At 40.0% G+C, this 26355-nt stretch overlaps 1 protein-coding gene across 4 annotated transcripts in view; it reads right to left on the bottom strand.

Moving 5' to 3' along the window:
• Adamtsl1 (ADAMTS like 1) overlaps positions 1-26355 on the bottom strand; it is a 905649-nt gene that overhangs the window by 128594 nt on the left and 750700 nt on the right. For all 4 annotated transcript variants that reach the window (XM_048783907.1, XM_048783906.1, XM_048783909.1 and 1 more), the window contains one exon: positions 25077-25206. In XM_048783907.1, the coding sequence (XP_048639864.1) occupies positions 25077-25206 (130 nt within the window). The remainder of the gene's footprint in view (positions 1-25076; positions 25207-26355) is intronic.

The following is a 26355-nucleotide window of genomic DNA, read 5'->3' on the forward strand; positions in this document are numbered from 1 at the left end:
AGAGTTCAGCTTTGGTCCAGCAGGAAAGGGGGCCCTATAATTCTGGAGCTGAGCTTTCAAACTGGCTTTTTTCCTCCTTCCTCCTCCTTCCTTCTTCCCCTTTGTGGGCGATGAACTTTAGCATGCAGTTTGGTTGGGAGTGGCTAATTGGCATGTGATAGGCTTCAGCATTGGGCCTGGGTAGCTGGGAGTCAAATATTCAGGGAGAACTGAACAAATACATAGATATCTAGAAAACAATGTGAGCCAGGTTTCTTACTGTCAGTGAGGGGAATTACAAATATGAAAAGCAGGAAGACTAGAGTAACCCTGTACAATTGGATTGGTGTTGAACTCATGTTTTTTAATACATAGACACAGTCATATCAACAGCTATAAATGATATAAATATAATATTTCTATCTATATAGTACTTCCTAGCTCTCTCCACTGAAAGGCCTAGAAGCAATGGCATCCTAGAAGAATTAAATATATCATGTGTCCAGATCCTGGAATCCATTTAGTAGAGAATTTAGTTCTCCACTCAAAGCAACCAGTTTTTATAGAAATGGCTGACACCAGGTCAGGTTCTGCAGGAAGGAAAAATGGACCTGGAACATCTTGTTAGACCAGAAAACTGGGAAGTGCTCAAAGAATGATGAGTTATATGTCAAAAGGACAGTGGGGGGCCTGGTTGAGAAGGACTCCTATTGGCTATGTCTGGAACGATTGAATAGTAATAGATTTTAACCCTTTGAGTAAAACAGAAATTTATAAATAAATAAATAAATAAATTCAAGCAAGCTCCACTGCAATGGAAAGCCTATTAATAATCTAGAAGGAACAGAAGAATTTGGAAAGTTACCATTCGGTAGCCATCATGATAATTAACTCAGGTAAGAATAGTCGATGGGTATTAAATGCGGTAGGTGAAAAGCCAACGAGGAATAGATATTTACTTAGGATCAGATTCTTTCCTTACTATGGTCTGAATGTGTCTCCCTGAACTGATGTGTTGGAAACTTGATCTCTATTGCACCAGTGTTCAGAGGCGCGGCCTTTGAGGTGCTCAGGTCATAAGAATGGACTGATGCTGTGTAAAAAGGGCTTGATGAAGGGAATCCATTCCCCTTTTGCTCTTCAGCTTGCTGCTATGTGAGGACACAGCATTCCAAGGAGCACCCTGGGAGAAGAGAGCAGCCATCCCCAGATGCCAGGGGCAGAATCCTGAACTTCTTAGCTTCCAGAAGCTTAAGAAAATATTTCCATTCTTTACAAATTACTCAGACTCTGTGATTCTGTAAGAGTAGCACAAATGGACTAAGATATTCTCTATAAAATACTTGTTCCTTACTATTAATAGGTGTGACATGCTTATTAATTTTATAGTCAAGAAACCTGGCAGACATAATTTTAATCAAGCAATGGGTTAACATCACCAGTCATGGGACATAGCGACCACTGTCTTTCTCCTGACATTATGCTATTATGGTTTGGAGATGAGATATTGCCCTAGAGCTCCCATGTTTATGCAGGAATATTTAGAAGTGAAATGATTAGATTATGAAAGCTGTAACCTGATCAGTCCAGCCTAGTTTGAGTGGACTGACTGGGAGGTAACTATAGTCAGATGGGGGATGGGTGGAGAAGGTGGATCACTGTGGGTGTGCCCTGGAAGGGTGCCTCTTCCCTGCAGCCCCTCCCCCTCCCCTTCTCTGGTTCCTGAACCTGCCATGAGCTAAGAAGCTTTCCTTCATCGGGCCCTTCAGCTGTGATGTTCTCCATCACCTCTAGCCCAAAGTGATGGAACTAGCTGAGCAAGGACTGAACCTCTGCAACTGTGAGCCCCAATAAACGTTCCCCTTCTGTTGTTCTTCTCAAGTATTTTTGTCACTGCAATGAAAAGCTGACTAACTCAAATGCATGAAGAAGAAAATAGGATACGTGTGGATTACTTCTGTCAAAAATTCAAAATCATGGGCTGGGATTGTGGCTCAGCGGTAGAGCGCTCGCCTCGCACATGCGAGACCCTGGGTTCGATCCTCAGCACCACATAAATAAATAAGTGAAATAAAGGTATTGCGTCCAACTACAACTAAAAACTAAATATTAAAATAAAATTCAAAATAAAATTTTCCTCATTTGCTTGAGGAAATGTCAAGCAAATCCAAATTGAGGGAGATTTTTACAAAGTAACTGGCCTGTACTCTTCAAAAATATTGGAGGATATAAAAGATAAGAAAAAACTGAGGAACTGTCCCAGATTAGAGGAGTCCAAAAAGAAATGACAACCAATGCAACCTGTGATGATTCTATATTGAATCTTGAACCTATAAAGGACATGATGGGACAAATAGCAAAATTTGAATGGAGTCTATGGGTTAGATAGCGATATATTGAATCAATGTCATTTCTTGACTTTGATGGTTATATTGTGGTTATGTAGGACTGTATTCTTGTATTTAGGAAAAATATGCTGAATTGTTAAGATGCAATGGAGTATCATCCAAAATTATTCTCAAATGGTTTGAAATGATTAAAAAATAGGAAAATGAGATGCAGGGCACAGAAAACACTGTATATCAGTTTTGCAACTTAAAAAAAACTAATTATTTAAAAGTTATCAAGGTTATAAAAATATATCAGTTTCACTTCCTGTCACCCATATTTCAACTCCTTGGCTGTCCTGTAAGGTGCTTCACAAACTTGAAATGCCATTCTAGTTTAGTTTCAGGTTGCTGCTCTGCTCAGCTGTGCATCCTCTTCTGCGCTCTCTCAGTAGAGTCCAATCCTCTCTGTTGGATTCTGAACATCCCCTCCAGTCTGAATACTTCTCTGATCTCCCTTCCCACAAAGCAGACCTTTTCCTCCACAGCACACCACCATCTGTTTCCTCCTTGTGGTGGCTACTTCTGCCCTCAGGCTCATCCCCATTCTGCTATAGGCATTTGTTTCTGGACCTGTTTCCCTCCATAAACTAAGCTTCACAAGGGCAATAAGGACCCTTATCTATCTCAATATCTCCAGCAACTACTACTACTCATGGTATATTGCAGATGCTCAGCAGGGTATGATGGCATAACATAGACCATGGTTCTGGGATCAGATTGTTCATGAATGAATTGCACCCTGCCACTCTCTGGTTGAACAGTCTTGGGAAAGTTACTTAACAATCTACTCTGAAATAATAGCAACACCTACTTCGTAGCGTTGTTAGGAAGTTTAAGTGAGAACTTCTATGTTATGGGCTAAACATGGTGCCTGGCACAGATAAAAGGCTCCATAAATATGAGCTCACATGAATTACTGTTACTGAGTGCTCAGTAAATACCTGTGCAGTGCAGGAATAATTATTGTGAGGACAGGGACTAAATGAGAGAGTGAGAAGGCTTCCTGGAGTGTCAGAAGCCTGAATGTAACTTATTTAGCATTTACTGCCCAAAGTGGAAACAGTACTCACCATGGTCAAGAAGCTTTCAGCAAAGAGGGGAGAACTGACAGAAACCCAGGAGACATAGTGAAAGTGTTAGGTAATAGCAATGAGCTAATCACTACACTATTTGGTTCAACCACAGGGAATGCAGGAGGTCAGCAGACACACAGTGTGGTACTCATTACCACTGAATCTGTGTGACCCATCTGCTTCCCGAAGCCCCTTGGCCTAGGTTGTCTCATCTAGTCCTCCTAACTCTGAGGTAAGAAAGCTCGTGTGTCATCCCTGTTGTGCAGATAAGCAAGCTGAAGCTGTTTCCCCAAAGTAGGATGAGAACTCAGTTACTCCTTCTATGCTCCTCAGTCACTAAGGGCCAGTGGATTGAATGATGAAGGGTTCCAGAGAGGAGACCTCAGAGAAGATGAGAAGAAAAGCCACCACATAGCTACAGCAACAGATCTGCTACCTGGCCACTTACAGCCGCTGTATTTTAGGGAACTCCAAATAAAAAATAAATAAAATTTAAAAAGACGTTAGACAGTAGGGACTGAAAGATGTGTTTAAAGGCCAAAAAAAAAAAAAAAAAAAAAAAAAAAGAAAAAAGGAAAATCAACCAAAAGCATGTATGATAAATAACACCAGGAGAAACAGGACTGCCTATATGAAACAGCAAGGAAATAGGAGATAGAGTCGTGCTTCTCTTGGAAGTGATCCTGCTTGGCATGAGGTTTTGGCTCCACAAAAATAGTTATAGCCAAGATTACCAAACACCTGAGGTGGCAAGGCACTCATTTCCACTTGTGAACAGCATGGTGCATGTGAATGTTTCACTCAGGCCAATTCACCTCACCTTCTGAATTGTTGCTAAAAATAAAATAAACCAAGATTATTAACATTACCAACATCTCTTATCAAGTTTTCTTTGCTGTTTTTTAAGTTAATGATCTCTCTTAACAAAAAAGTGATACTTGTAGCAAGATACACTGTCTCTTATCATTATTAGCATGCCATTTGTCTCTAAACCTACTTCCTTCTTGGAGAATGTCAAAGGGCAGAATAGTATTGATATGGATTGGATCTAAAGACGTCTCCCACAGAGCTCATGTGTTTCAATATTCAGAGTTGAAACAATTAGATTATGAGAGATGTAACCACATTGGTAGATTAATCCATTTGATGGACTAATAATTTGAATTATTAGTCACCTGGGTGGACAGGTGGGACATGCTAGTGGACAGAGGTCACTTGATGTCCGTGGCTCCTTTCTTTCACTCTTTTTGCTTCCTGGCTGCCATGAGCTGTTATAATTATTGGCTGTTAAATCCAGATATGAATTTCCTGATAAACAGGTTAGTAGGGTAGATTATATAAAAATTTACTTTTATTACTTTTTATTTCCTCCATCATGCCCTTTAGCCATGAAGTTCTGTCTTACCTAAGTCCAGAGCAATGGCGTCAGCCAACCGTGGACCAAGATCCCTGAAACCATGAACCCAAATGAACTTTTCCTCCTCTAAGTTGTCCTTGTCAAGCATTTTGATCATAGCAATGCAATGCTGACTAACACAAACATCAAGAAGAGTGCCAATCACACAAAGTCTCTTCAGTCTTCTCTCACCTCCACACACTTCTGTGTCTGAAAACACCCATGTGCTTGTTCACCTACACATAGCTTCCCTTCCTCAAAGATTCAGTGAAATCTTCCGTGCTCTGGTTTCCAAGCTCTGATCACTGACTTCTAGGTGAAGGTCAATTAAAAGGAGGTAGAATTTCTTACTATTCAGCCATAAAAAAAAAAATGAAAGACTGTCATTTGCAGTAATGTGGGTGAGTCTTGTGGACATTATGTTAAGTAAAATAAGTTGATTTTACAGAGATGAAGAGTGTAAGAATAGATTCCAGACACTGGGAAGATTGTGGAGGAAGGAGGGATGGAGAAAAGATGGTTAATGGTCACAGGGTCACAGTTGGTTAGGAGGAATAACTTTAAAGGTTCTATAGCACAACAGGATAACTATTATTGATAACAATCAAATGCATATTTCAAAATAGCAAGTTAGGATTTTGGATGTTCTCAATACAAAGAAATGATAAATGTTTGAGGTGATAGAAATGCCAACTATCTTTGTCTAATCATTGCACACTGCACACATGTATTGAAATATCATGCTAAATCCCACAAATATGTACAAGTATAATGTGCCAATTAAAAATTTAAAAATAATAATTCCTATTGGCTGTTATAATTCAGATATGAGTTTCCTGATAAACAAGTTAGTAGGGTAGATTATATAAAAATTTACTTTTATTCTTAGTTTAACATTTCAGCTGGCTTATAACCCACTTGAATCAAATGTATGAAAGATGATATGTCATGAGCTTTGTAATGTTTTGAACAACCAATAAAAAAAATAGAATTCTAGAAATATCTTACTAAAACTAGTACTTGGGTTATAGTCTAAATCTCAGAACAAGTTTTTTGAATCATAAACATAGTGTCATCTGTTGTTTTTTTTTCTTCTCTAACAACATTTTTATTTCAGTTTTTCTCATTTTATCTTAATTGATCAATATCTTCACATTGAAGGTCTTCTGTTAATTGAGCCCCCTTCCTTTTCCAGAATTACCTCCCTCAAATAGAGAGAGCTTCTGCTGGGCTCAATGGCTTCTTGGCTTCCTAATACATCATTTTCTTTTCACATCTGTGAATTTTCTTCCAACATTTTTTCGCATAAATGTTCTCCCTGCTCCTACTGGAACATCTGATTCAAGCCATTCCTCTTCAGGAAGTTTCCCTCACTGTCCAGCTCACATCAACTGCACCCTCTCTGCAGTCCTGTTGGATTTGCTGTTCGTGTGCTCTTGTTTATATTCTATAACACTTACAACATAGCAGTTCTGAGTCAAGTGCTAGAGCGCCTTATCTACAATTCTGTTTGCTTAAATATTTTTCTCTAGTTATCCCATGGAGACTATATGGCTTTTCAGATTTGAGATCAAGTGTTTTAGGATTAAGGAAATCCACTGACATTCATCAACTCAGGACATCAACATCTCTATCTAGATATTGATTAATAGTTGGCGTTGTTTACTAAAACCCTGCAAGCCTAAATATTTCCCCCTGTGAAGGGTTGAATTTTGTAAACCCCCCCCCTCCCGCAACACACACACACACACACACACACACACACAAACAAAACCAACAAGCTGAAGTCCTAATTCCAGTACATTAGAATGTGATCTTAGTTAGAAATAAGGCCTTTACAACAATTATTTAAAATGAAGCTGGGCACGGTGGAAAACACCTATAATCCCAGTGGCTTGGGAGGCTGAGGCAGGAGAATCATAGGTTCAAAGCCAGCCTCAGCAACTTTGCTAGGCTGTAAGCAACATAATAATATCCTGTTTCTAAATAAGAAATAAAAAGAACTGGGGATATGGCTCAGTGGTTAAGTGCCCTTGGGTTCAATCCCAGTACCAAAAAAAAAAAAAAATTAAAATGAGGTTATTAGAATGGATCCTAATCTAATATGAATGAGGTCCTTAGGAAAAGAGTAAATTCCGACCATGATACAGAGATGCACAGAGGGAAGAAGGCCATGCAAAGGAAGATTAGAGGGATGCAAGTCAACAAATACCAAAGTCTGCTGGCACCATCAGAATTGAGAAAGAGGTAAGGAAATACCCTCCCCTGTAGGGCTCAGGGGCAGCACAGCCTTTTCCCATACCTTGATTTCAAACTTATAGACCTGGAATAATATTTTTCTTTATTTTTAAATTGTAAATCACACAGTTACTGATACTTTGTTAATAACCCTGGCAAACTAATATTCCCTTGAGTCAGTTCTCATGAGCAGTTTTTAACCTCTCCATTTACCCTGTAAACAGAAACCTTTCTGGAAATTTGTGAGTTTTTTTCTACAAGTGGATTGTGTGGTAAGTTCAGTCCTTTATGTTAGGAGCCACAGATTTTATTCTATTATCTTCTACAAGATTTACCTCCTCTTTCTTTTCATCATAGGTGTTTTGCAGTCATGCAGGACCTTACCTTTTCTTGCCCACATCTATTTGGCCATTCACATACATATGTGTGCTTGTATCTATTGGTTCATTTGTCGAAAATCTAGTAGTATGTGTGCTGTGTGCTAAATATAATGAGGACTTGGGCACAGGCACTAAAAAATATTCTTGAGTCTTATGGGCTTTCAGAGACAATAAGACACGGCAATAAGTGCTTTCCATTTACTTATTCATTTAACTAGCATTTGGTGAGCCAATATTGAGTGAGGGGACAGAGTAGTAAATGAAACAGGCATATACCTATTTCCTGGGGGCTCACAGTCTATAAGTCAAATAAGTATAAGATATTAGAGAAGCACAAAAAGTACAGATTGGGAGTCCAGAGGGAAGAGGGAAAGGTAGAGTCACGGAAGGCTTCCTGAGGTCTGTGATATCTGGAGTGAGTCTTGAAGGGTGAAGAAGAGGTAGCGAGGCCCAGGTAGAAGCAGAGTGCTCCAGGCAGAATGAGGTGTGCGGAAGCACCAGGCATTTTTGGACTGACATTTTTTTATTTTCATGCTCTGGTTTCCAAGCTCTGATCACTGACTTCTAGGTGAAGGTCAATTAAAAGGAGGTAGAATTTCTTACTATTCAGCCATAAAAAAAAAAAAAAAATGAAAGACTGTCATTTGCAGTAATGACAATATTAAGTAGAAAACATAGCAGATCTTGGAAATTTCCAATTCTCACTCAACTGTTTGCCTTGATGTAATTATGTGGGTATGTAAAGGAGACTGGAAGCAGAGGCACTTAGGGCAGACAAACCCCTAATGACAAAGGTGGCTTAAGGCCACTGCACTTCAAACCCCTGAATGGAATATGCTCAAGTAGCCAAAGACAAAGATGGCCAACACGCTACTTTCTTGTCTGTCCTGAGTTGTCAGCTTAGTGAGAATGCCAATGGGACCATGGCACTGGGTGACATGACGCTTCAACGAGGCCCTTCAACCTGTTTGATCAGAACATAAATCCAATTCCAGCCTGCCTTATAGAGGAAAGCAAAAGATCCATTTTCCCTGGAGAGATCTCCCTGCCTCTGTTCTAAGAGTTTGATATGTGAGGAGATAGAACAGGAAGCAGCTAGCTATTGATACAGAGTAATTAATTCCATCAGTGCTGGGACACACACACACACACACACACACGGATGTTGGACTTGGTCACATATATAGAGAAGTATATGTACACACACAGACATACACATATACAGAAACACAGATGTTAGACACATACAAATACAGACGTTGACACAGCTACACAGAGATTTAGGGAAACAGACACACACTGATTGAGACATGCACACACACTGATGTTAGACACTGACACACATGTACTTAGAGACATAGACACAGACACACACAAATCTCTACAGACCATGATGCCTCTATTCCAACAGGTGTTCTGCTTACATGTGTGGGAACAGCAGCACATGCTCTTTCTAGCCCTGAAGGATGTTTATGTGGGGGTTGAGAGAGAGAGGACTTTCTCAAATGCTTTTTTATCTGACCATGCAAATATGACCTAAAATTATTTTTCAAGTTAGGTACAAAGATCTCTAAGTAGAATGTGTTTTACTCTTTGATATTTTGTTATTTTAAGACAAGTTAAAGGATTATTATTAGGCTAATTTCTGAATAAGTTGAAAACTTCATGTCAGGATTTATATTGGCTTATTAAATCTCTCATTTGTTTTTGATTTTCCTTGATGCTCATTTATTGCTAGGGTTTCTATCCATGGAATACTATTTTTAAACATAGTTGGATTTGATAGCTCCCTAATCCCTAAGTCATGTTAACTAAACATGGGGCATAAGAGCATAATGTCAAAGACCCAGACTGGCCCCGAACTTTGGATTACAACATTCTATGCTTAGAATCAGCTTCCATTTGTGTTTTATAATCCTGCTCAAGTTACCCTCTCCGAATGTCAACTTGCTTATTAAATGGGAGCAGTAACAACAGTAACAACAATGGCTTCCAGTATTACTGGGTGCTTGCTATTTGTAGACACTGCTGTAGGAACCTCATATGTACTAATTTACTTAATCTTCATGGCAACCATAAGATACAGGTACTATTATTGTCTTATTTTACCTATGGAGCAATTGAAGTAACTTGACCAAGGCCACACAGTGAGTCAGTGAGGGGTCCAGAAGCTGAGGTAAGTGGTCCACCTCTTCAGTTCTGACCCGTGTCCTCTGCTGCTAGACTCCACCTTGTGCAGGGTTGGGAGCAAAGGACCTTGTGGTAGCCACCAGCAGCATTATTGCTGTTATAATGTTATCTCTTAGGCATAAGAGAACAATAGAAAAATGAGTCTTTGAGATTCCTTTTTTGTTTGTTTTTAGAATCAGTGCTATCACTATACCCAGGTTAATGTAACCACCTTCCTATTTGATTTTGCTTGCTTTCTGCACTTAAAAAATGAACAGTTGACAGCATTCAGCCCAACACTCCTCAGGTTAGAGAGTTTTCTATCTGCCCTTTGATCCTTAGAGCATATTATCCATTTTTCCAGTTAGGAAAATAGAAACAGTGGGGTAATCCAACAACTGAATTCTGAATAAGAACATATGGCTTGTGGAAAACATTGGAGAGTGTTTTTACCCCATGTTATGTGGAGGACAACTGAATTCTTAATTCTTGATGCTTATTCATTTATATTAAATGACTAGAAAAATCTTCAAGCTCTATGAATACAACTATTTTCTTTCTTTTCCTCTTTTATTTTCCGTTTGATATCTTACCCTCTACTTCTCCTTTTCACATAGTAAGGATTTGAAAAGGATTTGTCCATGTTGATGCATATGCACATCTTTGGAAATCATGAATGATTTGTACCTGAGGTAACTGGTATCATCTTACAGTGATAACATACAATACCAAATTCACTTCCATGGTGTTAAAAAATAATATGGAATGAGAAAGAATAAAAATTTCTTGCAGAAGTCTGGTAAGAAAATCCTTTCCTTTCCTAGTGAAAAACCCTTGTGTCACCTGTGACTATCTGGGTCCCCTATTCTGTCCCCTGAGTCCGACTCTTGGTGCATTTTTGACAACTGGAGCAGGCTTACATAGAGCCTATTCTTATATAACCAGGCACTCATGTAATAAGTGCTTTCCATGTACTCATTCACCTGTATGGAACCCTTAGGAGACAGGTACCATTACATCCTCATCTTGCTGATAAGGAAATGAGGACAGAGTAGGGTTTAGGGACTTGCTCAAGAACACAGTCTGTAAGTGGATGAGCCGGGATTTGAACTCAAAAAAGTCTTGGGACTACCTTTTGATTTATATTGTTTTTTGGACTTTCTGTCTGTGATAAAAACTGAGCTCACAGTTAGGAAACATTGCCCTTCAGGCTTTTAGTTTGAACCCTGTTAGGGTATGACTTCTAGGGCAAGTCACTTAATACCTTTGGCCTCTTTCCTCACAGATTAAAAAAAATGAGAATGTTAGACCAAACTATGATCTGTGATTCTACAAATTCAGTCACCAAGGGAGACTTGTTTGTCAAATTTTTAGATTCTAAATAAATTTATCAGTCAAAACCCGCCACTCTCTGGCTCCTTAGAGTATAAAAAATAAAACCTGGGGCTGGGGTTGTGGCTTGGTGGTAGAACATGCACCTTGCACGTGTGGGGCACTGGGTTCGATCCTCAGCACCACATAAAAATAAATAAAGGTTTTGTGTCCATCTACAACTAAAAAATATTAAAAAAAAATAAAGCCTTATGCTTTAAAGCAAAGAAAGCACAGTATTAACAGTGCTGCTGCAGCCTACTGAAAAGGGATGTAAATTTGATGTTTACTGAGTTGATCTCTCAATCACCAGAAATCAATGCATCCAGTTTATAGTAACTACTGGAACCAAGGTTGGGTTTCCAATGTTGCTTGAGGATTGTGGACTCACTGGTAATGTGACTTGATCCATCAATATGATGTGGTATGGGCTTTGGAGCAAAAAACCAGCTTTATATTGGCTTTTCACTGAGAAAGTACTTCCTAAATAAATGAGCACATTCTGTATTCATAATATTCATCCATTATAGACACTAATCTCTTCACAAAGGAAGGTTTGGGGGCTCCTCAAATGGGTTAGGGGGTGGCAAACAAGCAATTATGGATCTGCCCCATAAATGTTGGGGTAGGCTTCATCTAGAGTTTACCTATCACAGAGGCATAATGGAAAAGGAATTTTACACATTTGAGGAAGAAAAAAAAGGGCCAAGATATTATCACCAAGTATATCAGACTTCAACATACTATTTTTCTTTATGTCAAGAGATAGGAATACAATCCAGCCAACACTTTCTCTGTCTGCCTAACACACAGCTGCAGCGAAGCCACGTGTGGTTAAAAGCAGGCCACATTTTCACCATCCTTGCTCTGCAGAACTACCCTCCCAGAGGAGTTAAGTATACAAGGGTGAGCTGGAAAGCAGCACTTACTCTTTCCTAGATCAAGGAAGGGTCAACCCAGCCCACATGTGGTTTCAGTCACTCTGCCATGGGTCAGTTCTATCTTCAACCTCCATTAAATTAAAGATAAAGTGCATGACAGTGCCCATTTTCACATAAAGTGTTTCTAGGTGTGCTTGAGATGTGACTTCAGGCCTGTGGAAGTGCCTTAGCAGGTGACAAAGGAAGAAAGAAGAGACAAATGGAGGCTTTCCTGGCCCCCAAACCATCCCCCCAATTGCAAACAAATAACTTGCCTATCCCCATAAAAAGCTGCAAAGTTGAACTTGACAGTAGGGCCCAGCTTATGAATATCTGTATGTGTATCAGCCTCTCCCCCATATTAGAATTCTGGCATAGTTTTTCTCCCCAAAAGAGCATTGCTAAACGGTATCTGTCTAGTTGCCGTGAATTTTACATCCATAAACACAGTGTTCATAAAGGTTTCCTTCTGTGATTTTCCATAGCTTGACGAAGCTTAAATTGTGTAAGCTTTGGGCTTTGCTTTCTTCAATTTTGCTGGCTTGCTCATTCAAAGAAGGAGTTGAGGCAGGAAAAGTGTGATAGATGGCCATGAATGCATGTGTGCACAGGAGGGGGGAAGTGGTATATATTGCCCACGAAGATGACTTTTTAAATTCCAGAAAATTTCCCTTGTAAGTACATCTATTACACAAGCTTCATTTGCTATCATTAAGAACTTTCATGTAATTTCTCGAAGACCATTTTGGGCATATTCAGGAATGATCTACAGAATCCTCCCACATACACTTAAGACACTAATAAAGGAGCACAATCCATGTAAGCTTTTTACTAAGGCCAGGGCATAAATTTCCTGGCACTTTTTTTTCCCCCTTAAACTTCAAAACAATTTGAATGTCAGTTCCTGAACTGAGATTTCTCTGCAACATTGCTGTCTCTCTGTTAAGCAAATCTTTCAATGACATCTGCAGAATAAGCAAGCATTAGGAAGACTGATCAGAGATAGCAGGGTCCTAAAAACCAACCCTCTAAATATCTTATGTGGCAAGGGATAAAGGGATCATATCATAGAAGAAATAAGGAGAGAGTAATAATTCAGTATCTTGTATTTACATAACATTGAATTTCACAGAACTTGGAGAACTTTGCCAAAGTCTTCAATCTAAGAGTTCGTGATCTTAAGAGTTCACAGCAGAGGAACATGGCAAGGTACTGGGCTTGCACCAGCCAAGTGGCCTTTTGTCTTCCATGGTTTTCCATCATTGCTCAAAGATGCAACACAAACATGATGCTTTATCTTCTAGGTCTCCCTTACATCTCTCAAACCATCAGAGCCAAGGCAACAAAATATCTTGGAGGGTACATGGAAGTTACAGAGAAATGATCAGTGTTGTTCAGAGGGACAAATATCCAGTGAAAATTCTAGTAAGTTAATTTGATCTATTTTTACCTGCTGGAATAATTGTTACTGTGTTATATGGTTATAGACAAAAATGTATGTACTCCCTGGTCAATGAGAGTAACTTGAGGACTTACACAGAGGAATCAAGCCTTTTTAGGTTCACCTGGGGGACTGAAAAGGGATAACTTCTTATAGTGTTGTCATTCATATCTCTATTATGGCTGTTATGACTTGTACTGTAATAATCTATTTGTATATGGACCTCCAAATAAGCTATTAGGGCCGATCCACTGTTTTTTTCAGAGCCTATAAAATTGCAAGAACGTTTTTTGAACTAAGTTGGATTTTCCCTTAACCAGCTGAAGATGCCCACCCTTCCAAAGACTAGAGCTAAAAGAAGGAGACAATCAGGAACCAGACATTCTTGGTTTAATCTGGGCACCCCCTTTGCTCTGTAACAGAGACTGTCCATCTTTCCTCAAGAAAAGAGATAGGAACCACAATTTTCTAAAATGCTCAAAAATTACCCACATTCTCCAACCAGGAGTAACTTCTTACAGAGGTATATAAAAGATCCTACTAACCCTGAAACTAATACTTATTACTATTTACCTAGTATGTGCTAGATACTGAGCTAAGCATATACATCCTCACAACAAATTCAAGCATTAAAGAGAAAAAAAAATCAAGCTCTGAAATTTTAAACAACCTGCCCCAGCCAAAGAGCTAATAAATTATACAAACTGTATTTTAACCCTGATTTGTGTGAGTCCCAAGTCCGTGTTCTTATGATTAGAATAAAAGGCTGGGGACCTGATACACCTTTTTTTGAATTCGCTCAGATAGTTTTGTCTTCCTAATTCTTAGTTGAACCGAGCTAAATGAACGTGGGACAGGAAGGGGAGCAAGGGTTGAAAGAAACAGGAAGATAGTACAAGACATTGAAGGGACAGCTAGGAATTTGGGTAGTAAGAAGGCAGGGTGGTTGAGAATAAGCCTTGGGGACCCAGGGAGGTAACAGGAAAGTCAGAAAAGAGAATGGCACAGAAGAGGAGGCAGGGGCCAGTTTGCATTGCAGGGCAGGGTTGGGGTGGGGAAGAGTGCTGGTCATTTATAACTTAAACAGATGAGCATAAACCAGGCCAGTAGTTTTTGGTAGAGGCAGAGCAAAGATCTAAAGCCCTAATACAGCCTCCAATGTCGTCCAGATCCATAAGCCCAGACTCCATCTCTCTGGATGATTTAGTAGTTCTTTATAAGAAATGTGGGGTTTTTTTGGAAGTGAATTCTTCATCTAATGACTCAGTGTTGGGATTTAAGGTATCCATTTAGGTTTACTCAATCCCTCTTCCAGCATGCTTCATTTCCCAGCCCTGAGAAGTATGTGCTCTAATGAATTTTTCACTCTGTCCCCTAAGTGTTAGTTTTCACCAAAAGTCATGTTCTACTCTTGGTAACAGAGTATGAGAAAAAGATTCTTTGCTGGAGATGAGGAAAGAAGACCTTGCTAACTTGTTTGTGATCTTTACGAGGCTATAAGCTAGGAGGGGACTAGGATTGGTTCTTTGAACTATGTTAATTCCTGTGCCCAGAGCAAAGTGCCAAGAAAATGGGAGGTGAGAGATGGAGTGATGGATAGATCTATAAACATCATCAATAAAGGGAGGAACTGAACCCCAAGCTCTTAATAACTGCTTTGGAATTAAACATACTTTGTGCAAATTTGGACCCACCACCAGCGATCTCTCCAAAGACTTAACTTGCTTAGCTGTAAAGTTAGGATAGGAATGGTATCATCCTTATAAAACCGTAGGGAAGAATGCCTGGCATATTGTAATCTCCAAATAAATGCCGGTATTATGGAAACCATATTTTGCTCAAAGGTTTTCAGGGACATGGAGGCAAGATGCTCCATCTCATCTTTTTTTTTTTTTTTTAACTTCTTCCCTTTCCTCTTCTTTCTCATAAGTATTTGGAGAGAAAACTGGCAAGGAATAACAGACTTTATGTTCGTTTTCTGATTTCTTACAGGCTTTTTCTGACCACCTGAACAAGTTACTCAATTTTAGATACATACCTCACTTGCCCAAGGATCTTTCTTCCTTCAGTCAGGTCACACAGGGTATTAACTTTTAAAGGAATATTTGGGTACTCGCTCCTTTGCCCTCATTTAATCATCTCATTATAGTACTTAAAAATATACTTTTTTGGATCAGGTGTCAAAGTCCAGTGGAATGTCCTCCAAAGCCCTGTCCTCCATGAGGACCAGCTGACTGTTTCCTGTTCTAACACTGCCTAAGACATCTGGCCGAAAGCTGGCTTGTAGCTAGGTTCTATCCTTAGCTTCCCTTCACTGTATTCTCACACTAGCTGGTTAAGACAGTTAGGAACAAACTGTAATGCATATAAAATAAACATCAGGGTCTTATATGGCTTCCTGCATAGGAATCTAAGAGAGCTGGCAGATCCCCATTTCTTTAAGCATTTACCATATGAGGTAGGGACCAGATGAGTGCTTTACAAATGTGATCATCCTTACAAAACACCCTCTGTGGATGGGATAATCATCTTTATTTTACAGATAAGTATAACAGAGTCTTAAAGAGGTGTAAGTAGCCAGTCCAAGGACACAAAGGAAATAAGAGTCCCTACATCTGTCTGACCTCCAAACCCCATGACTTCCCCCTTATTTCAAGCAGCCTCCCTCTTCCTGATGGGGAATAGAGAGCTTTGGTATTGCTGTGTCTCTTGGTTCTGGTTCTCTTGAAGTTTCCCCATTCTCAAGGGTTGCCAGGATTCCTCCGATTAGGAAAATACGTTGTCTAACAAAGAAAAAGTCATGCTGAGATGACAAGTGCTACCTCTCCCAGAGGCAGGTGCATCAGCAAAGCAATTCATGGCCTCTGTATTTAACACCCTCACTGATGCTAGAGCAAGTAATCAAGCTATAAGTAACCTGGGCAGAGGATGCTACCAGGCTCTCTTACTCACATGGCTAGCTTCCTCTAGCAGCCAAAAAGGTATCTATGTCCACACACTCAGGGACAAGAGTCAATAACCTGAAGGTACAGAGAATGTGTTCCAGCATGCAGTCCATGTGTTTGGCTAGGTCTCAAGGACTGCAACTACCCAAGTAGAAATCAAAGCCCTGTGAGAAAGCAATGAGCAGTTAGTGCTGGGGACCTGTGCCAACCCAGTGACAATCATCCTTACCTTAGGTTTCCTTGTGTCATCAACACAAACACCCAAATCCACAGTAGTCCCAGGTGAAGACAACTAACCAAATGAGTAAAGAGAGTGGGTACTAAAGATACAAAGGAAGGAAGAATACAGATTCTCCATGGGGAAGGAAGGGGTTGGCTGGGCTCTGCTTCATGATGGATCTCTCTTGAACTGCAGCAGATAACTCAAGAACTGCCCAACCTACCACCAGTACCATGATAGGAATAATATTTTCAGAGGGTGAACTTCTCATGAACTGTACTCCCCAGATGACTGGGCAAAAATCAGGAATTTCTCTTTTTATTCCCTCCTTTCTATGTTCTTCAGCATCTCTTTCTCAAGTATTTTTCCTATTTCTTTTTTTTCTCAATTAAAGTAACATAGCAGAGCATGTTTCCAACCCTAAGGCCAGAGGAAAAGCTCTTCAACTCAAATTGTGCATGAGGCCTTTGACTTAAAATTTCCTAAGAAGGCATTGTGTATGCTTAGGCAACAATAATAATCCTTTCAAAGCTTCGGCCAAATCCTTGCCTGCCCTTGTATTGTTACTTGAGGACTTTAGAGACACTAGATTGTAGGGAAAGGCAAACATTTCAAAAAGTAGAAAAGATTTATTTTGGGAGACTCCACTCCATATCTGTTGATTGATTTGTAAGCTGTTGAGTTTTGAATTGTAAAGCTCCAATGTTTCATCACCATCTCCACAGGAAAAAGCTGTCTGGTGGTGGTACTTCATCCCCAGGGAACTTATGAGCAAAGGGATTGATGACTTGTACAGATACATCAGCTCTTATTGCAGTGAGGACTGCAGGAAGGTGCTTAGTTTAATAGCTTTCTTGAAAAAGGCAGCATATAAGACACTCAAGATTTAAGAAAGTTGTATGGGCAAGGGGCTGCTTCTCAGTGGCATAGAGTATGCTTAGTATGCATGAGGCCCTGGGTTCAATCCCCCTCCAAACACTCCCCAACAAGCAAAAACAATGGCCATATCAAAAATACAAAGCCTGGGTCACTCTGGCTGAGCACAATGTAGAAAAGGCCAATAGAAACGTACAATGTAGAAGAGCACAATGTAGGTTTTGTTCATTATTATATACCCAGCACAATGCCTGGCACGGAAGAGGCATTCAATAAATATTTGTTCAGTAGAGATTGAATAAAGAGAAATCATTTATCTTGAAGTGCATCATAAAATTTTAAATAGTGGGATGTAGAATATTTCATATCCTCTTCACATGAACAAGCACCATTAAGGGCTTATAAAAATATTTACCATTTTGATGTTTAACCATCCTTGCTATCTGAATGCCTTTACCTAAGTGTTTTCTTATGCAAACTTAAGTCTTTTTCCTGTAGATTTTTTCATAGTTGTTTAATTTATAGTTAAAGTCAGTTTCTGTTTTATGATGAATAGAGAGGCTCTGCATCTCTTTTAGTCAACTTTTGCATTGCTGTGACCTAAAGACCTTATAAGAACTAGTTAGAGGAGGAAAAGTTTATTTTGGCTTATGGTTTAGTCCATGGTTGGCTGACTCCATAGCTCTGGGCCTGAGGTGGGGCAGGACATCATGACAAAAGAGTATGGCAGAGGAAAACACTCAGAAGTGTGTGTGTGTGTGTGTGTGTGTGTGTGTGTGTGTGTAAGCGTGAGCCCTCTCTGCTCACTAGGAACAAAATATAAACCCCAAGGGTATACCCCCAGTGATTTACTTCCAGTGATCTATTTCCTCCAGCTATACCCTACTTGCCTATAGTTACTACACAGTCAATCCATTTAAGTGGCTTAATCCTCTCATTATGTTACAGCTCTCATAATGTAATCACTTCACCTCAGAATATTTTTGCATTGTTTCACACATGAACTTTTGGGAGACACTTCATATCTAAACAAAAACAGCATGTTAAATTTGACTTAAGGATTTTTTCTAATAGAGTTCACCTTTTATTTCTTTATCTAAAAGCTTTGATTCTGTGGGTAACACGCATTTTCAAAGAATCACAGACATTAGAGCTGGAAGGGGTCAGGCAGTTGCACATCTCATGACTCCCTTTGTGATGTCCTTATCCACAGCTCTAGCCTCCTGTCAGGTGAGTAGCCTGAGTCAACAAATGCTGGGTTGACAGAGGAAGCAAACAAAATGCTCACATCCCTTGCATGAGAGGCCACTTGTTTTTCAAGAAACAGATAACTGAGCACTCGTTGTGTTACGTGAGAAAAAAAAATGCCTATAAATAATAAAAGCCAGCCAACATGATCACTTAAGCTGTCCTGAATGAGTGACCAGCATCATCTTTCTCCAAATAAATGTGGCCTTTTCATACCCCTGCTTATCCTCCTTCGGTGGTTCCCCACTGTCTGAGGGAAATACAGTCCAAGCAACTTAATTTAGCACCCTTAGCTCTTTGGAACCTGGTCTCTGCCCATCCTCTGCCATTGGCTTCCATCTCCTGACCTTTTCTCTATGTTCATGTTTTCTCTCCTGCCTAACCCGTCTCCTTCTTTTTTCTTCACCTGCATGATCCTAGTGACACCTTACCCTTCAGCATAGGTATCCCCTATTCCAAGAAGCTGCTTATCAGCCTCAAGCCTTCTCAGACTCCTATGCATACAAGTTACTGTTTTGAAATCTGTCCTTAACCGGTAACTCCTTTAAGACAGGATTTTGTCTTCTTGTTATTTCTGAAGACAAAATACAAGCAGAATGCTGGACATGATGCCCTTTCATTTTCATTTTTTTTTACTGAATTAAAATATAAAAACACTCTGCTTTAATTTGTTTTTGCAGAAGACTGACTCTTGTCAATGCTCTGTATAGGAACTTTTATTTTGTGATCTAAGGGGTCTCTCAATTATATAGATGTTAAGAAACTAGAAAAGCTTCCTTCTCAGAACTTAACTGAATGGATTTTCCCAAAGCTGATGTTCCTATCTTTAGAATGAAACATACAGGCTCTCAGGTGACCTGTTGGTAAGGTAGATCCAGTCCCTTGATTTTTACCCGACATTTAAGCAATAACTTATTCTAAGCATGCAAAGTAATTTAGTCTTGAGGGAAATGCACATGTGACTTTTACCCTTGTTGATGTCAAAATGCTACTGATCAGACAGCTCTGATCTCTGAGTTCATACATTGATGGTGGGGAAACAACACAGGATCCCACTGGCCCAATAAGTCCCAATGTTTAAGAAGCAGCTTCTTCTTTTGTAACAGACATATCAGAGAAAGAAAAGGGAAAGAATATATGACAGATCTGGGTTTATCAAGGAAGAAGATGTCAGTAGCAGTAACTCTCCATAGGTGCCTGAATATGGCATCCAAATCTGGACTCAATTTTTGTGGATGCTAGTGAGGCTTGGTGTGCTTTTGCTTTAAGCGCTTAAAAGTTAGTATGGATAGTGCCAAAAAACAGCATATGGAAACTGGGAGCACTGCAGAAGATAAACCAATCTTCAGAGATCATGCTGAAACAGCAACCCTTAAAACAAGTTGTCAAAGGCGAGGGTGCCCGCAAAGCTTTAAAACCTCCATCAACCAAATGAAAATGTGTTTGTTTTAAAAGGCAACACCTTCTGCTCTGGCCATTTTAAGTTGATATAAAAAAGTATGTATGCTATATGTATGCTGCTAGTATGTATGGCTTTTGTTAGTGTACAATAAAATGGGCATTCTGAAGAATGCTTTTAAAGAGGAGACTCTGACCTTTAAGAAGTTTTTCTGAACTCTTTTTATTTTTTCCAAATAGGGATTCTCAGGCTTCTTTTATGATTCTTGCTGGTTGTAAGAACCATCCTAGGTCTGAGCAAAGAGACTGAGATGGGGTGGGGAAGAGGGCAGAAACCAAGCACCGTTCCTGGAATTAGGGGCTTTTCGTCCCTCCTCACTGTTTATCTATTCTGTACCACTCAGCTGTTCTCTGTTGCACAGAAATAAAAGTTTAGTTTAAAAAGTATGTTAGAACAAAGCTGCAGAAATTGCCTGGAATTTCCTTCATTTTCAGCCATCTGGCTCTCATTGCTTACTCTGCTCCCCTCCTCCACATACATTTACCAAATCTTTTCAACACACGCTGGCCAAGCTATCAAATGCTTATAATTAATAACAGCCATGCACTTTTTTTTAAAGGTAGTGCTTTCTGGTTTTCCTTGGGCTGCTCATGTCACTGCTGTTATAAACCAGGGAGATAGTTAGCGAGTGTAATTAATATAAGTTAGTCGAATAAAAACAACATCAAATTTAAGTCTTAAAAGTCTACAAAAATCATGCTTTCTTTTAAACTAGAAGCATTTCACACACACACACACACACACACAAAAACCAGAATGAAAGAAAAGGAGAAGACAATGATTGCTTGATTGATGATTATAATGATATTAATGATTATAGTGACTGCTATAATCCTATTTTAAAGATGAGGAAAGTGAGGATCCAAAAAGGTATATATGACCTCTCAAAGGTTAGAAAGCTAAAAGTAACAGAGCAGGACTTGATCCTGGGTCTAAATGTATGTTCTAGTCTTTGTATTTTGAGAATCCCAGGGATGTGAAAAATCTTTAGTGAACAGTATTAAGTTAAAAAAAAATCAGGTTGCTGGACAATACATGCAATGAGATCTCATTTATAAAAGCCTCATTGATACAGGTATAAAACCTTATGTAATTGTAGATGCTCATGTATGTATTCATAGAAAACCCCCTAAAGTACACGCACCAAGCCATTAACAGTGGTTACCTCTGAAGAGGAAAGAACTAGAACCTAAAGTATGGAGGTAAAAGAGGAGCATAAACCTTGGTTTTTTGATTAATCCTGCTCTGCTTGAGTTTTAACCAATCAGCCTCTTTATGTGTTACCTGTATAATTAATAATTAGAATACTTAGATAACTTTTTGATTAGGAACAGGAGGTGACATCTTTCCCAATGATGGATCTTAATTTGTTTGGGGGTATTTCTTCCCTGAGTCTGCCTAAGGCACCACTGAAAGGCTGGCAAGGTAGTGTGGCTTCTGGACACAAAGTCCTCAGACAGTGGTAAAGGTGCACAGATGATTTTTTTGCCTCCTTGTATTGATAACTCCTTGCCATCAACTTTAAAGGAAAATTCTCATTGGTGATTCACAGGCAAAAGTGGTCCTAATTTCTTATGGCCAATGTTAGGCAAGGTCGTGAAGAGATTACCATCTACCCTTCACCCAGGACCTTCCATCCTTCTTGACAATTACACTCCTCTCTGGGTAGTGCTAGCAATTTCCTCAACCTTTAGTGCTCTCCCTTCCGTTGCCTTTATATGCTTGCTTTGGGGATACTTTGCTGTACATGGCTGATAACATAAAAGCTTATAATCCTAAGACAATTTATATTTTGGTATTTCAATATTTGATATTTATATATTTGGTATTTAAAGGCATAAAGTAAAGGAGTCCAAAAATGGTATTTTCAGCATCAAGTGGAAGAGGGGAGAAAAGGGGATGAAGAGGGGAGCACTGAGGTCTTCCAGCTACTGATAATAACAGGACCTAAACATTGCAACTTACAAATACGGCCCTACTCCTTCCTATACACTTAATAAATAAATACTTAATAAACACCTGCTATATGTCAATTCCCAGATGCTTGGGATAGAGAAAGAAGGAACAAGGCATAAAACTGATACCAAAGACTTTCAAATCTAGCCTTCTTCAACAGAAAATCACTACTTAAAAAATTACCCTAAAAATGTAAGCCTTACTCACGGGCACATACATGCCCACGTCTATACATACTCACAGACTGGAAAAAGTAGAACCCCTTCAGCTTGAGAACACATCCTTCCTGCTTTGAATAACCAGATAGGACGATGTCATTGTCTAAACCTGGTGAAAGTCAGACATGTGCTTCTGATACAAGCTTTGACCACACAGAGCAAGTCAGGAGAAGTCAAGTTTAATTTTAGAAATACAGCTCCAAAAGTCAGATCTCACTCTTCAGAGTCCTTAATACACTCCTTAGGATCAGATAACTCTGGCCATATGCAAGAGGTAAAATGGCTTCTTCACTAGTGCTCAGCAGGACTAATAACTGCCCAGGAAGGGTCTTATCTTAACCTAGCACCACTTCAGAGGCAAAAGTCAAGACCTGCAACATTTCTAAATGTCCCAAAGAAAATGCTATTCTTTCTTTTAAAAACACATGGATATCAGCACAGACCAAGAACCTAAAAGATCACATACATAAAGTTAGGACTCATTCGAAGACACACCAACATGCAGAGGAAACACTGAACCATGTGGAACAAGAATTGTGAATCAAAGATCTAAATCACTCCCCACTGGATGGAAGGTGCATGGAATAAATGGTGCGCTATTAGGCCTCTATCAAACACATTTCCCTTTCTGCATATATCTTGCACCAAGGAGAGTAGAAAGACAGATTTTTTTTCCCCTGATATTAGACTAAAATATTCCACAGGAGAGGTGCCTATATATTTCTCACTTTTAAGATGAAAATCAACTTTGGCTCTCAGGTGGGAATTGAAGGGAATGAGTCCTATCTGATTGCTCTACTTTGCCCACCTTAAAGTTTTAATTAGCATCATTCTACAGATACTTGCCTGTGTACAGTAACCCAAGAAATCTGTGGCCATTGAGAGGTCTTACCATAGCTGGGTGATGGGAAATCAAAGATTATTTAGAACAAACATAATCCTGCTAACCCAACAATTGTCCTTGAGTCAATAAAAAGGTCACAGAGTGAATTAGACTTATCAATCACAGTTAGTACTTTGAGGATGGGAAATAACACCTTCTGTTATATTCCTTTTATTGAACAAGGAAGGAGCAGGTGAGTGGTCACAAACCCCAGGAGTTTTCAACTAGTCTTAGCACCAACTCCTTGGCAACGTCTCAGCTCATCACAGCATTTGGATGTTACCACAGCACTGGAATGAGGTTAGAAAAGACCCTTCTTGTTTTTTAAGTGATGATAAATAAGAACAGAAATGATAGCCATTATCAGCACAATGAAGCAGGAGTCGCGATCTGATGCTTCTGCTTACAGAAAATTGAAGAATCATGGGATCCTTGAGCAGGACATAGTGACCTCAGATCATCTTTACAACATAAATGTGGAAAGAGAGAGTGCCACACAGCTAGTTGGTGACAGAAGAAGGTGATAATCCAGGCCTCCTGACCTCCTAGCCAACGGCCTTGCAGGCTGTCCATGCTGGATCTACTCCATTGTATTCAAATATAAGTCTGCACCCTTCGCTCAAGCACTTGAATCTTGGGCTCACTGAACTAGGAGCTATTAGGTTAGGAGAGATTTGGGACCACATGAGGGAGGTGATAGAAAAGGAGATTACTTAGGATTCCATGTACTGGATCTGAGCTTTGCTTGGTCCAGCCCTGGCTCTGTTTCACTGGCTGCTGTTCTTATGGTGGGGAAGGGGATCCTGCTCAAAGAAGTGGCTGTTTTCTGGTTGCCATGGACAGTGTGGCATGAGTGGCTCTCTCCACTTTTGTATGAAGGGGAAAGCCCAGGACCACCATTCTGATGAAAAATCGAACAATTCTGATGATGCGCAGAAGTGTCACTATGGGAGTGTGTCCTCATATGATTGATAAAGGCCTGTGATCTGTCTCTTTGAAGTCACAAAGAAAGGCCTCGAGCTGGATGAGAAATAAGACAAGAAGCACGTAGGCTTAACCAGCAAACTGTCGTTAATGCCTGAAAGCAAATTCTGCTTCTCGTGATATACCTTGCAGAAGGAGGAGAAACGTCACTCAGAAATAGCATTCCTTTCATATCTAGGCTATGAGCTCATCCAGGCACATTTTTCATTCCATCAGCAGATTTGAAAGTCTGGCTTTGGTTCTTTAAATGTCTCCAAAGCAGAATCATAGAGGATAGTTGCTCAAAAAGAAGTATCTAAAAGGCAAATTTCTCCAGACACCATAAAATTGTGTGGACTGAAGCAGTGATTGGATTGATTAACTAAGACTCAAAGTTGGGCAATAATGAGACCCAGGCAGGGCCAAACAATGAAATGCTCTAATTGATTTTACGCATGTGGAATGAACACACATACCCCAAAGCGTGCTATAATGAATCTGCATGCTGTGTGCCTACAGATTTCACAGTGGGTCAATTATACCACCCAGATGCTTCAGTTCCTTAGACCCTATAAGTCACAAGTCAATTCATTACTATGGTAAGAGGGCTTGGGACACAGGCTAAAAGGCGACAGAGTCTATGAAGTCTGTGGTCAGTTCACTTTGCCTTTAGGGGAAAGCAACAATGTGGCATGTGCACATACCAGCCATGCCATAAGGCTCACTTCAGTGCATGAAGCCTTCTGGACTCTGTGCATGACCATTGATTGGGCTGGAATTCCAAAGCCCTGGTTTCAATTAAATTTAAGTGGATTTGACTGAAAGTTTGAACTGATGCTAATTGGTTTTCAAAACATTGGGTAACAATAAGTGTTCTGGTCTTGCCCATGGAAAGATGCACCCAGTTCTGCACACACTCCTGGCTGGCAGGGCCGGCAACTTGTCCCTTACCTTGCTGGGCAAGGATCCAAATTGCAGGATTTCAGGAGCTGTGGGGGCCGGCGGCTGGTCACGCACAGGTTCTCATCAGCAAGCTCCCGAGTCTGTTTGTTCAGGCAGCTCACTACAGCCTCCTGGACACCTGTGTACAGATCACACTGTCAGGCCATAGTGCAGAGGGTGTGTGTGTGGGAGTGATGAAATGTAGACAAGGCAAGCTGGTGGGAGGTCTCTGTGATCAGTAGGACTCTCCCTACATGTGAGAGGCAACAGTTAAAAGCCCAGGCCTGCCAATCTTGTCAACCCTTACTCTGTCCAGGGTTGAGAATGTAGCTGAGTGGTAGAGCATTTGCCTAGCATGCACAAGGCTCCAGGTTCAATCTCCTGCAAAACACACCCATGAGTGCATGCACACGCACACATATAAACCCCATACATGTGAGCGCGCACGCGCGCACACACACACACACACAAACATAGGTTGATCTGAAAGGAGGAACTCGTGCTTGTGGCCACTATAAGCATGCCCCTTGAGAAGGGCAATTCTTCCCAAAGACAGGCTGCTACCAACACTGTTGAAGTGCTTAAAAATATGCCACCAATCTATGCAACCACCATGCCGAAATGTCATCATTTCATGCAGAAAGAGCACAGGGTAAAAGAAACCAAATCTAACAAAAAACTGCAAAGCTCTTCACACATTCAATCAACAGGAGATTGTTGTATTGGAAGGGAGGCCAAAGGCCACAGCTTAATATCTAACTTTCTATAAACTGATGTGCTCTTAGGGTCTTGTATCCAGGATGTCAGCCTCTACTGGTTTTCTTTTGATTCTGGCTCATTTCTGTAGGGAACTAGGCAACTTTGGAAGCTAGAACAAGAAGAATAAGAAGCATAATAATGACAGGCATGGTAAACAATCTTTCCATTCATACCTGCACACCTGAATTGGCAATAGTAAAACAGGACTTTGAGTAATGATTAGTACAAGTCTTTCAAGGTGTTCTGCCAGATCCCTTATGGAGACTTTCATAAAGCATGGAAACACATTCATGGATTGATGGAATACTTCATTCTGCTACCTGCAGTCATAATAACAATAGTTAACATCTACAGAGTGCCTGTTACTAGGCAGGTACCACAGCTGAGGGCTTGACACACAACTCTTTCAACAATTCTGCAAGATAGGTATTATTTTTATGCCCACTTTACAGAAATGGAAACTGAGGTTTAGAAGGGTAAAAAGACGTGTCTAATGTTATACAGTTGCTAAATGTTGAAGTGGAGGTTG

The sequence above is a fragment of the Marmota marmota genome, unplaced genomic scaffold (assembly GCF_001458135.2).
Source record: "Marmota marmota marmota unplaced genomic scaffold, marMar, whole genome shotgun sequence".
In the NCBI taxonomy this organism is placed as follows: Eukaryota; Metazoa; Chordata; class Mammalia; order Rodentia; family Sciuridae; genus Marmota; species Marmota marmota.